The following is a 16,674-nucleotide window of genomic DNA, read 5'->3' on the forward strand; positions in this document are numbered from 1 at the left end:
GAAGTTACAGAAGTTGATGTCTCACTTCCGAAAGGGAAAATTGAAGGTGGGTTTGATTTGGCGGGCCCTGATGTAAAAGGAGGAAAGTTCAAAATCCCAACAGTAGATGTTTCTTTACCAAAAGTCAATTTACCAACAGGGGGTGTCAAACTCGAGAGTCAAGAACTCAAAGGAGAGATGAAATTTTCAGATGTTGATGTCCCTCTTCCAAAAATTGAAGATTTTGACATTGAAGGGCCTGATGTCAAAGGCGGAAAATTTAAAATTCCAAAATGTGATATTTCTTTACCTAATATAAATCTACCAGAGGGTGGTCTGAAACTGAAAAGTCCCAACTTCAAGGGAAAAATGGAAACCCCGGATGTTGATGTCTCACCTCCAAAAGGAAAATTTGACGCTGACATTGAACTTGAAGGTCCTGAATCCAAAGGGGGAAATTTCAAAATGCCATCAATAGATGTTTCTTTACCAAAGGTCAATCTTGTAGCGAGTGGTGTTAAACTAAAAAGTCCAGGACTCGAAGGAGAAATGAAAATTCCAGATATTGATCTCTCACTACCTAAGGGTGATGGAAATTTTGATATTGAAGGCCCTAAAGTCAAAGGCGGAAAGTTAAAAATGCCATCGATTGATGTTTCTCTACCGAAAGTCAACCTTCCAGATAGTGGCATCAAAATCAAAGGTCCAGATATTGAGGGAAAGAAGATGGAAATATCAGATATCAATGTCCAACTTCCCAAAGGAAAAATTGAAGGTGATGTTGGGTTTGAAAACCCAGATTTTAGAGGAGGAAAGTTCAAAATGCCAACATTGGATGTTGCTTTACCAAAAGTCAGTATTCCAGAAGGCAGTGTTAAACTAAAAGGACCAGACCTCAAAGGAAAGAAAATAGAAATGCCAGACATTAATGTCTCCCTTCCGAAAGGGAAAATTCCAGGTGAAGTTGAGTTTAAAGGCCCTGAAGTCAAAGGAGAAAAGTTCAAAATCCCAACGGTCGATGTTTCTTTACCAAAAGTCAATTTACCTACGGGTGGTGTAAAGCTCAAGAGTCCAGAACTCAAAGGAGAGATGAATATTCCAGATATAGATCTCTCTCTACCAGAGGGTGATGGAAATTTTGATATTGAAGGTCCTAAGGTCAAAGGCGGAAAGTTCAAAATGCCATCGATTGATGTTTCTCTACCAAAGGTCAACCTTCCAGAGAGTGGAATCAAACTCAAAGGTCCAGATATTGAGGGAACGAAGATGGAAATATCAGATATCAATGTCCAACTTCCCAAAGGAAAAATTGAAGGTGATGTTGAGTTTAAAAGCTCTAAAGTTAAAGGAGGAAGGTTTAAAATGCCAACATTGGATGTTTCTTTACCAAAAGTCAGTATTCCAGAAGGCAATGTTAAACTAAAAGGACCAGACCTCAAGGGAAAGAAAATAGAAATGCCCGACATTGATGTCTCACTTACGAAAGGGAAAATTCCAGGTGAAGTTGAGTTTAAAGGCCCTGAAGTCAAAGGAGAAAAGTTCAAAATCCCAACGGTCGATGTTTCTTTGCCAAAAGTCAATTTACCTACGGGTGGTGTCAAACTCAAGAGTCCAGAACTCAAAGGAGAGATGAATATTCCAGATATAGATCTCTCTCTACCAGAGGGTGATGGAAATTTTGATATTGAAGGTCCTAACGTCAAAGGCGGAAAGTTCAAAATGCCATCGATTGATGTTTCTCTACCAAAGGTCAACCTTCCAGAGAGTGGAATCAAACTCAAAGGTCCAGATATTGAGGGAAAGAAGATGGAAATATCAGATATCAATGTCCAACTTCCCAAAGGAAAAATTGAAGGTGATGTTGAGTTTGAAAGCTCTAAAGTTAAAGGAGGAAGGTTTAAAATGCCAACATTGGATGTTTCTTTACCAAAAGTCAGTATTCCAGAAGGCAATGTTAAACTAAAAGGACCAGACCTCAAAGGAAAGAAAATAGAAATGCCCGACATTGATGTCTCACTTCCGAAAGGGAAAATTCCAGGTGAAGTTGAGTTTAAAGGCCCTGAAGTCAAAGGAGAAAAGTTCAAAATCCCAACGGTCGATGTTTCTTTGCCAAAAGTCAATTTACCTACGGGTGGTGTCAAACTCAAGAGTCCAGAACTCAAAGGAGAGATGAATATTCCAGATATAGATCTCTCTCTACCAGCGGGTGATGGAAATTTTGATATTGAAGGTCCTAACGTCAAAGGCGGAAAGTTCAAAATGCCATCGATTGATGTTTCTCTACCAAAGGTCAACCTTCCAGAGAGTGGAATCAAACTCAAAGGTCCAGATATTGAGGGAAAGAAGATGGAAATATCAGATATCAATGTCCAACTTCCCAAAGGAAAAATTGAAGGTGATGTTGAGTTTGAAAGCTCTAAAGTTAAAGGAGGAAGGTTTAAAATGCCAACATTGGATGTTTCTTTACCAAAAGTCAGTATTCCAGAAGGCAATGTTAAACTAAAAGGACCAGACCTCAAAGGAAAGAAAATAGAAATGCCCGACATTGATGTCTCACTTCCGAAAGGGAAAATTCCAGGTGAAGTTGAGTTTAAAGGCCCTGAAGTCAAAGGAGAAAAGTTCAAAATCCCAACGGTCGATGTTTCTTTGCCAAAAGTCAATTTACCTACAGGTGGTGTCAAACTCAAGAGTCCAGAACTCAAAGGAGAGATGAATATTCCAGATATAGATCTCTCTCTACCAGAGGGTGATGGAAATTTTGATATTGAAGGTCCTAACGTCAAAGGCGGAAAGTTCAAAATGCCATCGATTGATGTTTCTCTACCAAAGGTCAACCTTCCAGAGAGTGGAATCAAACTCAAAGGTCCAGATATTGAGGGAAAGAAGATGGAAATATCAGATATCAATGTCCAACTTCCCAAAGGAAAAATTGAAGGTGATGTTGAGTTTGAAAGCTCTAAAGTTAAAGGAGGAAGGTTTAAAATGCCAACATTGGATGTTTCTTTACCAAAAGTCAGTATTCCAGAAGGCAATGTTAAACTAAAAGGACCAGACCTCAAAGGAAAGAAAATAGAAATGCCCGACATTGATGTCTCACTTCCGAAAGGGAAAATTCCAGGTGAAGTTGAGTTTAAAGGCCCTGAAGTCAAAGGAGAAAAGTTCAAAATCCCAACGGTCGATGTTTCTTTACCAAAAGTCAATTTACCTTCGGGTGGTGTAAAGCTCAAGAGTCCAGAACTCAAAGGAGAGATGAATATTCCAGATATAGATCTCTCTCTACCAAAGGGTGATGGAAATTTTGATATTGAAGGCCCTAACGTCAGAGGGGGAAAGTTCAAAATGCCATTGATTGATGTTTCTCTACCAAAAGTCAACCTTCCAGAGAGTGGAATCAAACTCAAAGGTCCAGATATTGAGGGAAAGAAGATGGAAATATCAGATATCAATGTCCAACTTCCCAAAGGAAAAATTGAAGGTGATGTTGAGTTTGAAAGCTCTAAAGTTAAAGGAGGAAGGTTTAAAATGCCAACATTGGATGTTTCTTTACCAAAAGTCAGTATTCCAGAAGGCAGTGTTAAACTAAAAGGACCAGACCTCAAAGGAAAGAAAATAGAAATGCCAGACATTAATGTCTCCCTTCCGAAAGGGAAAATTGCAGGAGATGTTGAGTTTGAAGGCCCTGAAGTCAAAGGAGAAAAGTTCAAAATCCCAACGGTCGATGTTTCTTTACCAAAAGTCAATTTACCTACGGGTGGTGTAAAGCTCAAGAGTCCAGAACTCAAAGGAGAGATGAATATTCCAGATATAGATCTCTCTCTACCAGAGGGTGATGGAAATTTTGATATTGAAGGTCCTAACGTCAAAGGCGGAAAGTTCAAAATGCCATCGATTGATGTTTCTCTACCAAAAGTCAACCTTCCAGAGAGTGGGATCAAACTCAAAGGTCCAGATATTGAGGGAAAGGAGATGGAAATATCAGATATCAATGTCCAACTTCCCAAAGGAAAAATTGAAGGTGATGTTGAGTTTGAAAGCTCTAAAGTTAAAGGAGGAAGGTTTAAAATGCCAACATTGGATGTTTCTTTACCAGAAGTCAGTATTCCAGAAGGCAATGTTAAACTAAAAGGACCAGACCTCAAAGGAAAGAAAATAGAAATGCCAGACATTGATGTCTCACTTCCGAAAGGGGAAATTGAAGGAGAGGTTGAGTTTGAAGGCCCTGAAGTCAAAGGAGAAAAGTTCAAAATCCCTACGGTCGATGTTTCTTTGCCAAAAGTCAATTTACCTACGGGTGGTGTCAAACTCAAGAGTCCAGAACTCAAAGGAGAGATGAATATTCCAGATATAGATCTCTCTCTACCAGAGGGTGATGGAAATTTTGATATTGAAGGTCCTAACGTCAAAGGCGGAAAGTTCAAAATGCCATCGATTGATGTTTCTCTACCAAAGGTCAACCTTCCAGAGAGTGGAATCAAACTCAAAGGTCCAGATATTGAGGGAAAGAAGATGGAAATATCAGATATCAATGTCCAACTTCCCAAAGGAAAAATTGAAGGTGATGTTGAGTTTGAAAGCTCTAAAGTTAAAGGAGGAAGGTTTAAAATGCCAACATTGGATGTTTCTTTACCAAAAGTCAGTATTCCAGAAGGCAATGTTAAACTAAAAGGACCAGACCTCAAAGGAAAGAAAACAGAAATGCCAGACATTGATGTCTCACTTCCGAAAGGGGAAATTGAAGGAGAGGTTGAGTTTGAAGGCCCTGAAGTCAAAGGAGAAAAGTTCAAAATCCCTACGGTCGATGTTTCTTTGCCAAAAGTCAATTTACCTACGGGTGGTGTCAAACTCAAGAGTCCAAAACTCAAAGGAGAGATGAATATTCCAGATATAGATCTCTCTCTACCAGAGGGTGATGGAAATTTTGATATTGAAGGCCCTAACGTCAGAGGGGGAAAGTTCAAAATGCCATTGATTGATGTTTCTCTACCAAAAGTCAACCTTCCAGAGAGTAGAATCAAACTCAAAGGTCCAGATATTGAGGGAAAGAAGATGGAAATATCAGATATCAATGTCCAACTTCCCAAAGGAAAAATTGAAGGTGATGTTGAGTTGGAAAGCTCTAATGTTAAAGGAGGAAAGTTCAAAATGCCAACATTGGATGTTTCTTTACCAAAAGTCAGTATTCTAGAAGGCAGTGTTAAACTAAAAGGACCAGACCTCAAAGGAAAGAAAATAGAAATGCCAGACATTGATGTCTCCCTTCCGAAAGGGAAAATTGCAGGAGAGGTTGAGTTTGAAGGCCCTGAAGTCAAAGGAGGAAAGTTTAAAATGCCAACATTGGATGTTTCCTTACCAAAAGTCAATCTTTCAGAAGGTGGTGTTCAACTAAAAGGTCCGGAAATCAAAGGAAGGAAAATAGAAATGCCTGACGTTGATGTCTCACTTCCAAAAGGGAAAATTGAAGGTGTGGTTGATTTGGCTAGCCCTGATGTCAAAGGAGAAAAGTTTAAAATGCCAACAGTCGATGTTTCTTTACCAAAACTCAACCTACCAACAAGTGGTGTAAAGCTAAAAGACGCAGAACTCAGAGGAGAGATACAAGTTCCAGATGTCGACAACTCTCTTCCAAAAGTTGAAGGAAATGTTTACAATGAAAGCCCTGATATAAAGGGAGGAAAGTTTAAAATGCCAAAATGTGATATCTCTTTACCTAAAGTTAATTTACCTGAGGCTGGTCTTAAACTAAAAAGTTCAAATTTGAAAGAGAAGATGGAAACTCCAAATGTTGATGCCTCTCTTCCCAAATTTGATGGTGACGTTGAGCTTGAAGTTCTTGAAGTCAAGAGTGGAAATTTCAAAATGCCATCAGTAGATGTTTCTTTACCGAAAGTTAATTTTCCAGAAAGTGGAATTAAACTGAAAAGTACAGAGTTCAAAGGAAAGGACTTTGAAATACCAAAGACAGATGTTTTAACTCCCAAAGTTAAAATAGAATGTGATATTGAGTTGGAAGGCCCTGAAGTCAAAGAAGGGAAGCTCAAAATGCCAACAATAGATGTTTCTGTGCCAAAAGTCAATCTTCCTGGGGGTGGCATCAAACTAAAAAGTTCTGAACTGGAAGGACAGATGAAATTTTCAGAAACAGATGTACCTCTTCCAATAGTTCAAAGAAATTTTGAAACTGAAGACCCTGATGTCAAAGAACAGAAATTCAAAATGCCAAAATGTGATATTTCTTTACCTAAAATCAATCTACTAGAGGGTGGGGTTAAAATAAAAGGTCCACGATTCAAAGGAAAGAATGAAACAGTAGATGTTGATGTCTCCCATCCCAAAGGAAAATTTGATGCTGACTTTAAATTTGAAGACCCTGAATTCAAAGGAGGGGAATTCAAAACACCATCAATTGATGTTTCTTTGACAAAGGGCAGTTTTCAAGAGGGTGCTGTCAAACTACAGGGTCCAGAATTTGTGGTACGGAAAATGGATATGCCGGATGTTGATGTTTCATTTCCTAAAGGAAAAACAGAAGCAAAGATGCAAACTGACAAAGGAGGAAAGTTTATTCTGCCCTCTGTTGATCTTTCTCTTCCCAAAATGAAAACAAAAGGTGCAGAGATGAAAACAAAAGGTCCAGAGATGAAAACCGAAGTTCATGATTTTAAAGTAAAGGGAACAGCCCCAGCTCTAGATGTTTCCCTTCCAACTGTTGAAGGTGAACTGGATTTAGAGCCCCCTGAGATCAGTATTGGGAAAACTGTCAAACTTCCAACACTTGACATTTTGGCTCCAAAGGTTGATCTAGACTTTGGCCTTAATAAACCAAAACGTGATGATGTAAAAGTGGCGCTTCTAAAAGCGGATGGAAGTCGGCCTTCTTCTGGGGAAAGTTTTAATTTATCCGATGTTTCTGGGCTTGGTGGAAAGACCAATAGTGGCCATTTGGAGGTGTCAGGACAAAGCTCTGACCGTAACTTATCCTTCAAGGCACCATCTGTTGAGTTGGGTTTTGACAGCAAAGTCAAGGGCAAAAAGGTGAAACATAAAAAAGCTTCCTCCGAAAAATTCAAAACAGATGCAGGCGTTTCTGTCTCTGTTCCTGAATTAGATGTTGATTTAAAAAAGGGAGTAGTTAAAATTCCTAAACAAGATTCTAGTGTTGATGTAGAAGGGAAGGGTCGCTTCCATACACCCGATGTCACTATAAAACTCCCAAAGTTCCCTGTTCCAGGATTTGCTTCAAAAGATGAAAATTTTGAAAAAACACATGGTGACCTTGAAGGCAAGGCAAAGGCCAAGATGCCATCAGTTGAACTGTCACTCCCAGCCTCTAAATCACCTGAAATGGAGGTTCTTCTTCCCAAAGCAGGAGTGGAAGTATCAGACGGTGACACCCAAATTTATGAGGGAGATCTGAAAATCCCCAAAATGTCTGTGCCAAAAGTAGACATATCTGTGCCACTCCCAAAATTAAAACTTGAGTCCAATTATGATAGCGAAGGAAAGAAATTTAAAATTCCAGATTTAGACTTATCACTACCGAAAGGAAATGTTGGGAGCATGTCAAAAGGCAATTTTTTAAAAACTGTAACACCAGAAGTAGAACTGGATATCACAGGTCCTAAAGATGACTTGGAGCTAGACTTGCGTCTTCAGAAAGGCGATACCAAAAAGGCAATATATGATGTAGAAACCAAGAGCAAAGTAAAAGGGCCCAAAATTAAGGGAACAAAATTTAATATCGGAATGCCCAAGAAAAAAAATGGTAGTGGTACAAATCCTGGGATTACTCCTGTAGTCTCTGATCTGACACACACAAATCGCAATGGACACAAAGAGGGAAATATTAGCATCCAAACACAAACTTCGGCAGAAAGTGGCCCACCGTTTGTATTTCATGGAATCCCGAGTATTCCAGACATTGACTTTGACATTGGCACGACGCAGGACGAAGACACGGACAAATTAGCCAAGAAGATAAAAGTCCCCAAATTTGGTGTCCCGCTACCTTCTCTGTCCACTCCGGAAGGGAGAATGGAGATTTCTGGGCAAGAGTTCAAATGCGAGGGGCCCAAAGTAAAGAAAGCCGTTTTTGTTTTAGTGAATCCACCTCAAACAGACAATATCGCTTTCAATAGAGGCGATGCCAAAGTGACAATTCCCAAGGTTCAGACGTCCATTCAAACATCTCTTAACACACCTGGAATGTCGCTGTGCACTAGCTCATTAAGGTCTGCTGACGCCTCATTTGAGACAGAAGGTGTGGGTGCAAGGTTGCACTCTGAAAAACCTTCAGGTTCTTACAAGGCCCTTAAAGACAAAGAAGTGGCAGCTAGTGGAAAAGTCAAACTTCCAAAGGTGGAATTCACAAATCCGTATGGAAAACAACCTGCAGGTGATGAAAACTTGGAAATGGCAACTAGACTGGGCAAGCCTTCATTGTTTGAGGGAACTCCAAAAGGGGTTCAGATAAAACCCTGTAAGGTTTCATTTGAAGGATTTGTTGAAGATCTCCCAAAAGACGCTGGTTCTCACCACTCCCGAACGGAAAACCTGCATCAGGACAGTCCAGGGTCCCTAGCTAATTTTACCATGGAGTACAGTTCAACCAAAGTCCAAACCTGGAGGGAGGGAGACACCAAAGAAGACTCACAAGGGATAGAGACAGGACCTTGGTTCAAAGTGCCCAAATTCACCCTGAAACCTCACTCCACAGGTAGGACTTTTCTAAAAAAAGATTAATATTTCAAATACTTTTTGATGTGTTAAAATGCTTTGGACTTTTAGCTTTTTTTATGTTCTAATGAGTGTTGTTTTGATTTTTTTATCGTTTGGTTCAACGTATGTTGTGTTGTTCAGTTTCATGAGTGAAAATGTTGGATGAAATTGTTGTCGCTAGTTTTTACTCAACACCTAATTATAAAAGTATCTTTTCCGCTGGTAAAGTGGTTATGGTCTGGCAAAGTGACTTGCAGTGAGGTTCTTGTATGGTCGGATTTACATATAAATTAACCTAAATCTTATTCATCATTTGATTGACAGACCAAGAAAGCAATGTATAAACGGTAGCATAGGAAAAAATAATTTTAATGTCTTATCTTAACTTAGAGTTGACATACCTGTCAACCTGTACGTTTTTGCCGTACAAAGTACGTTTATTATGCATTTTAAGACGTGTACGACGTACAAGAACATCTGTACAGAAAAACTCAAATTTGTCAATTATGGGTACCATCCGGTATACACCGACTATCACGAAACGGCAAACCAATCAAGTCTAACGAGTTCGCCGCGGTAGCCTCTATCTCTGTATCGGTTTTTTTTTCGTTGCAAACAAAGCGAGCGGTTTGATGCTACTGTGCGCATGCGACTGCCACCTGGAGATTTACCAACATGCATCATTCTGAAAAAAAAAATATGGTGTAATATTATTTTGTATTTTATAAGGAAAAATATGACAGTTTGTACGGGCATGGAGCCGTGGAGGTTGACAAGTGTGAGTTGTTAATGCGTTGCTCTGGGGGGGTAGTAACAAGTTACATTTACTCCATTATATTTACTTGAGTACGTTTTGGGACATTTTGTACTTCTGGGGGTATTCTAAATCACTATACTTTTACTTTTCCTTGAGTAAGTTTGTGAAGAAGAAATGGTACTCTTACTCCGCTACATTAGGCTACATTTACGCCGTTACTTGGCAACGTAAGCAAGGGCTTATTTTTTTCGAGTCCTTCGGTTGCTTTTTATCTCTCCGGTGAGAGACACTGTGCAGCCCAAGCCCCGACCCTTTTAAAGGGGCAGTGTCACATGCCAAGCAGGTGGCTGTTTTGAAATCACTCCACAGAAATGAAACTTAAGCTGTATTACTGTAATGTGATTCTATGTACTAAACCTTTTCAAAGGGTTGCTATTTTAGTTAAATGCAAGTTTTATTGCACTCGTTTTGTTGGCTGGATAAGGGGCACATTAGGCAACTTTGTTGTTGTTTTTATCCAATCCTCAAAATAAAACTGTAGTCAAAATTTGGATTTCTTAATTGCATTTCTTCAATTTTTTCAAAACATCCCAAGATTCGGTAATTCATTAATAAACTTGAGGAAGTATCAGACAACGTAGTAGTAACGTAATTCTTCACTGGATGTGCTTCATCCAACTAGTTATATTGACAATAGGCTAATATTGAAACACACAGCATGTGATGTGTTCATTTAGGGGCTTATGTAAGGCTTTTATTTATTTCTTTTTTGCGGCTCCTGAATGTTTTTTTTTTTTGGTCCATTATAGCACTTTCAACATTTTGGGTTGCCGACCCCTGGGCTAGATTGTTGAACTGCCTGCAGAGGTTGTTAAAAATAATACTAGGGCTTTAAATGTGCTAATTGTGCTTAATGTATCTCTTTGATTTATACTGTTATAATTTTATTGTTTATTGAAGTACTTAAATTTACCTTGATTAGTTTACCTTATTTCTTAATTAAATGTCATTTAATGTTGATTGGATGAATTTGGATGAATTTGGATGAATTTGGATGATTTTACGATCTGAAATGAGACAGTCACTCAGTATTTAAATGAATTTTTCACCAAGTACTTTTTCACTTTTACTCAAGTAATTATTGGGATGACTACTTTTTACTTGAATAATATTATTCTGAAGTGTCAGTACTTTTACTTGAGTAAAATTTTTGGCTACTCTACCCACCTCTGGGTCAAAAGACAGTACATCCTCCATTATGAAAAAAGTCCATACAGCGAGAAATAAATTACTGCTTATACTATAACTAATTCTATTACTTAGGGCTGAGGTGTGCGCAACACCAGAATTCTTGGTCTCACTATTGCCCTCTGCCATAAGGCAAGCTAATTGCGTGCCTCACTCTACATCTGCAGACGCATAATATAATATAATAATAATTATAATTTCCTTGTATTGTCATTCTGTGTAACAATGTACACAGAACGAAATGTCGATCGCACCTGACCCGTTGTAGCGAGCCGATGCAGCCGCAGCCAACAGAAGGCGCCGCCGACCACTTTTTAAGTCTTAGGAATGACTCGGCCGGGGCGCGAACCACCGACCTCCCAGTCTCAAAGCGGGCGCCTTACCATCTAGGCTACTGAGCATAGCAAAGTAATTTGTTACATACTGCCCCTTTTGAATGAATGCGCCAATAGATAAGTAATCTTCCATTATGAAAAAAAGTCCATTCGATGAGAAATAAATTAGTGGATGGCTTGACTTGCTGTTAGCTTGCTAATACTATCACTAATTATATTGTAGGCAAGGGAATTGCTTGCCTCACTCTGCATCTGCAGGCGCTTAGCACAGTAATACATTACATACTAATTTTATTCATAATATTCATAATAAAATGTGAAAATTCAGCTATTTTGAAAAATAAAATCCCACTACTGTGAAGTTAAATGAGAAAGATCTTCAACATTTAAAGTCAGGCTCACCTATCTCTGACCGCATGTCACTGGTCTAGCTAGCATGGTTTTACTGTACATACATTTGGAATGGATTGTTTTGGGGGGTTTTTAACTCTCCAATTGTGTTTTGTCCCTCTACAACAAAGACTAATCTTTCCTTCTGTCCTACAAATTCCTCTGGCTGTTTTCCCTTCTCACCTCTTTCCTTTTTGGCCTTGCCTCCTGGCAGGCTTCCTCCAAATCACCCCAGAAGGGTCCCCACAGGCACAGCGGCGAGGGGAGATTGGTGGCGAGACCAAAGTCTCTGGCTCCTTTTGCCAGCAAACGTCTGACGTCTCCACTAGGGAAGTCTCCTACCAGGGGGGAAGAGGATCAGTTACCACGGTGACCAAGACCACCAGGACAACGCAACAGTCCACGCCAGCCGGGACATCAAGGAGTGGGGCAATTGTAAAGACTCACCCACCATCGGACCTATAAGAAATTGGACATGCCTGCAAAAACAGATTTTAACTTGGTAGATTTATTGCGAGACATACCCTAACTTCGAAACAACATGCCAGTAAACCTCAGCCAATTGCTACCCTTATTAATGATTGCATTGCCCATATTAAACTATAATAAATCTTACAAACACAACACGGAGGTTATTAACTCACAGCGAGGTAGACTATCTAGCATTCTGTGACAATATTAGCTATCTACAATGACCTTGTCGTCTGCTACTAGTGACTGAAACGATCCATATTAGAGCGAAATGGGTAAAACGAGATTTGTCCAACAAAGAAAAACAGAAAAAAAATCCCGTACAAAAATTGTTTGAAGTGATCAAAAAAACGTATACAATATGGAGAAAATTTATACGTTGTCAGGTATGAATGTTTCAGAGGGCTGTTTGTAGCTTTAATTGTTTAAAAATGGTTGCAATTTTTCTATTTTCATGATGCATCACTACTGTCAGTTTTCTCTTGCACATAGCTGGACGTTTGAAACATTATCTTTACAATCTCAGTTCAGCACAGTCCTTACTAGAACATATATTAATAAAATATACTGTAATATAATACGGTGAACCCCCATTATCATGAAACATATAGTCATTAGCGTCTTTTAAGAAAATCATATTGGCTCTCTTTAAAGGTGCTGTGCTGAAATTGGAACTTTTCTCCCTGCCGCCAACTCCTGGCTTGTGTCATCGTTGCAGCCTCTGTCAAGCTCTTTATATAGCGTATGCATTTTTTAGACACACTCAAAGAAAACACTCAATTTTTCATCTTTTTGGGGTTTGGATTGGTGTTTGGACTGTATTTGAAACAGGCATTTTCTTACTTTCATCATTTTCATGCTACACTAACAAAAAAACACAGGGACAAGCATGAAATCCTTCTTTGGCACTGTACTGTTAACCAATTAAGATGTCAATTGTGCTTAATTTTACCTATTTATATCGCAGTCTGAAACTGAAACATAAAACTGACCCATAACAAAACTGTAAAGTATTTTATGATTAGCCGACCAAAAACTTTTTGAATACATTAAGTATTTAGTACATCAAAGGTCTACTGGGTTAATATTAACAGACGCTAACATAAATAATGAGTAATCGAAAGTAAACTTTAAACGAACACAGAAATGCCTTGACACATCCTTCCCAAAAAGATACAACTTACTATTGAATTTAACAACATTTTGATTGGCTTAGCATGTGTACAATTACATTAACAAATATGTCTAACAAGAGCTTATAGTCTGTAATATATCAAGGTCTCAAGTATGAACCTTCATGTAGTGGGGATTTACTGTAAACTGAAAGAATGCAACTGGAAAGGATGATTTGGTTTTTTTTCAACATAAATGTTCGTCTAATGCAAGTGAGTTCAATGTTCGTCAATATGGGGGTCACCTGATTTCATTTAATGAATTATCAATCGAGGAGAATTACTAGCAGAGTAATATTTGTTTTTAATCTTGTGCCTTTTTTGTTACTGCATCTCAAACAGTGTTAGTGTAGTTTGAGTTGTTTTCAAGAATTTACACGCTTTGTCAAAGAGGTTTTTTTTGTTGTTGTTGAAGCTATTTGATCGTCGTTACATTTGACAGTACTGCAACAGAACAGTGTAAATACAAGTTTATTCCTTTTGGAAGTCATTCATTCATTGGTATTTAAGTTATAAGCTCCAAGAGTAGTAACGGATGTTTTTGTCGATTTTGAGATTGGGGCATTTTGTACGAGTGGCTATTATGTATTGTGTGTGCGTGTGGATTCGGAGCATACATTACCTGAAACCGGTAATTTTCAGGCATTAGTCAGTCATTTAGAATAAAATGCTGCTACTGTGGATTTTTTTTTTCATGCATCCTGAGTTACGAATATTTGAGTACATTTAAACAATATTTCACATATTCACTACAGCATCAATTCAGTCTTTTAGTTTGATAAGCAGAGAATACAAATCAATAACTGGTTGTCCAAAAAGACAAAATAGTATTGGCCTAACTGGTTCATTCCTCTTTTTTAATATAAATTATGAGCTTTTTTAGTGAAAAAAAGCCTGTTTTTAAGTAAGTTCAAGTCATGTTCTTTTGGAAAACCCCTAATCACAATACGTTTAAACAGTTACAGACAATTACTTCAATTAATTCAGACTATTATTACACCATCCCCCTGATCTAAAACCTACATGAAGGCAAGGATAAACTCAAAATTCTCAGCATGAGGAAAATAAATGAATCTTGAGAATGGGCCGCACATGAGGTAATCCCCCTTCCAGGATGACCAGGCTGCTATGAATGTTGCAAGGGCATCAACAAACAACACACAGATATCATCAACATGAAACATAAATATAAGCTATAAGGAAATAGTTCCTGTAAAAAATATAAAATGACTCAAAATATCTAACAGCACAAAATACTCATCTATTTTCTTATGAGAGGCATTTGAGAATGTGTATTTTTATTTTTGAATTTGGTTGCTGTGCCTGTTTTGCAGGTATAATTAAAAATTTGTTTTATATATTTTTTTCAAATGCTGGATGAACAGTTTCACTCAATGCACACTGAAATCTTTGTGTTGGTGAAGAAATGCTGACTTTCTGGTTTGAAAGTGTTTCTATTTGTGTAGTGTTACAGAAAATGTGCTGTCGCAAAATTGTTTGTGAAGATATTTGAAAAATAAAAAGATACATCACACATCCTATGTCAATGGGAATACTTATGACAAAGTGCTACAGAAGAACGGATAAAAAATGTTACTAAAGCAAGTAGATGGATTTCAACAGAATTCCTCTGGCTCTTGTTGCTATGCCAAATTCAACGCACCTAAAATGATCTAGCCGATCACATTAGCCGAAATATATCTGTTTGAATATAAATGGTCGCATGAACAGAATAGCCAAGGTTTGGACACATTATTACAGCAATTAAAATTGCATGATGTGAGGCAAATACAAATAAAGCGTCCTGACTAATTGAACAATTCAAACTTGATTTGAATTTGAGATAGACTCCTGAATGTATTTGTCATGATTACTCATTGCACTCACCCGTGTCGGCTCGTTTGGCGACAGCTGCTGCTGGTTACCTGAGTGGTTCCCCGTCCTACTTAAGCTCAGTTCTTTCACTCGCCTGTTGTCAGTCCGTCAGCGGACCTCTGTTTTCACAAGGCAAGCATTTTTGACTCTGACTCCCGTCGGTCCCGTTTTGTCCCTCGTTTTCCACTCATCCGTTCCCGATTTCCCAATTTTTCTCCTGCTACGACCCGTTTTTGACCTCAACAACGTTTTGATCTCCCGCTCTGGCTATTGACGCGTTTTTTCCCGTTTGTCCACGTTGCGATCTCCCGCTCCAAGAGATCCATTTCCGCATTCCGAACACGCTCCGATCCCGTGAGCGGCTTGCTTCCCTCGTCCAGCGATCGCTGGCGTTTGTTTTTTCCTCCATATCTCAATAAACTTGTGAGTAAACGTTACATATCTGGGTCCTCTTCCTGTTCTGGTCCTGACAGTATTAGCTCTACCTTATAACGCAACGTACAGTTAATTTGCCCTGGAGTCTACAGGAACTCTTATCCCCTATGTTGTGTTAGGGCCTCCAGTTGACCAGTTTCATGGTTATAACATTAATAAGTGATGTGTCTCAGGGGCCACAAAATCAAATTACAAGGGAAATATATGATTATGGGTGGATATGTTTGTCATGATGGTGCATTAAATATGATGATTGATACTCCTTTCTTTTTGGTGGGTAGAGCTGATTTAGACCCCGTATTTCATTGATGATAAACATTATTTTGCATCACATTTTGCCCCTTTTTCCATAGGGCACAGTTTGTTGCCAGACTAACAACTATGCTTAATTAAAAAATAATGTAGATATAGGTCTTCTTATTGTTATAATATACAATATGTGTTTTTAAATATTGTCATCATGACTCTGTTTTACAATGCAAAATACCTTTAGTAAAAACAATAATTATAATTCCTTCTAGGCTCTTGTCTCAAAATGTGCACATTGAAGGGACAGGGTCTTTCATTTGACCACTATATGTCACTGTATTGAGTCATGCAACCGAAAACAAGTGCTAAAAAGCCCAAAAAAAGATTACAGAATTCATACACTCGAAGTAACCAAAACGCATCATATTACTTACTTCTCATTTATTCTTCCGTGAGATTTTTGTTTTTTTATGGTTACCTGTAGCAGCAAGATAGTGGCCATTTATGTATGTCATTTCCCTCTAGGTAAAGCACACGTTATGTAAATAAACTGAATTTTCTCGACATACAAGTATTTTTAAAAATGCACGTTTCCGTGAAAATTCATGAATTTTTGCTTAAACCAATATTGGTTTTCTGGATAATTGAGTCTTTTTTACCTTTACCACACAACAATATTGATTTAAAAGTGGTCTAGGCCTCATTCACTAGATTTCTGTAAAATAAAAAGATTCTGTGTTGGAATGAGGCTGTGTGAACCACTCTTCTTGAATCCATTCAGTGATCTGATTTGGGTGGAAGTGTCTCACGCTGTAAAGCAAGCCAGTGAACAGATAGCTCGCAAAGGTTCCTAGCCCCATGACGACACACTGCAGCTATACTGTGTAAATTCTGTTTCGTTTTCAACCATGTTAACATTTACAGTAAGATTCACGGATCCTTTAACGGCATGGGTCGTCGGGGCACCAATGAGGACGCAATTCTTGACAGAGTTGGCACCAGTCCAACCCTTAATGTTGTTGGCTCAGTTGCGAACCAGCAAGGCAGC

At 38.5% G+C, this 16,674-nt stretch overlaps 1 protein-coding gene across 1 annotated transcript in view; it reads left to right on the plus strand.

Moving 5' to 3' along the window:
• Positions 1–14,608, plus strand: part of prx (periaxin) — a 33,585-nt gene extending 18,977 nt beyond the window's left edge. Inside the window, exons 9-13 of the mRNA XM_088345630.1 lie at positions 14–4,506; positions 4,546–5,671; positions 5,846–6,064; positions 6,416–8,692; positions 11,639–14,608. Of these exons, the coding sequence (XP_088201756.1) occupies positions 14–4,506; positions 4,546–5,671; positions 5,846–6,064; positions 6,416–8,692; positions 11,639–11,889 (8,366 nt within the window). The 3' untranslated portion in view covers positions 11,890–14,608. The remainder of the gene's footprint in view (positions 1–13; positions 4,507–4,545; positions 5,672–5,845; positions 6,065–6,415; positions 8,693–11,638) is intronic.
• Positions 14,609–16,674: the final 2,066 nt, after the last annotated feature.

The sequence above is a fragment of the Urocampus carinirostris genome, chromosome 10 (assembly GCF_059441175.1).
Source record: "Urocampus carinirostris isolate Australia breed hairy pipefish chromosome 10, RoL_Ucar_1.0, whole genome shotgun sequence".
NCBI lineage: Eukaryota > Metazoa > Chordata > Actinopteri > Syngnathiformes > Syngnathidae > Urocampus > Urocampus carinirostris.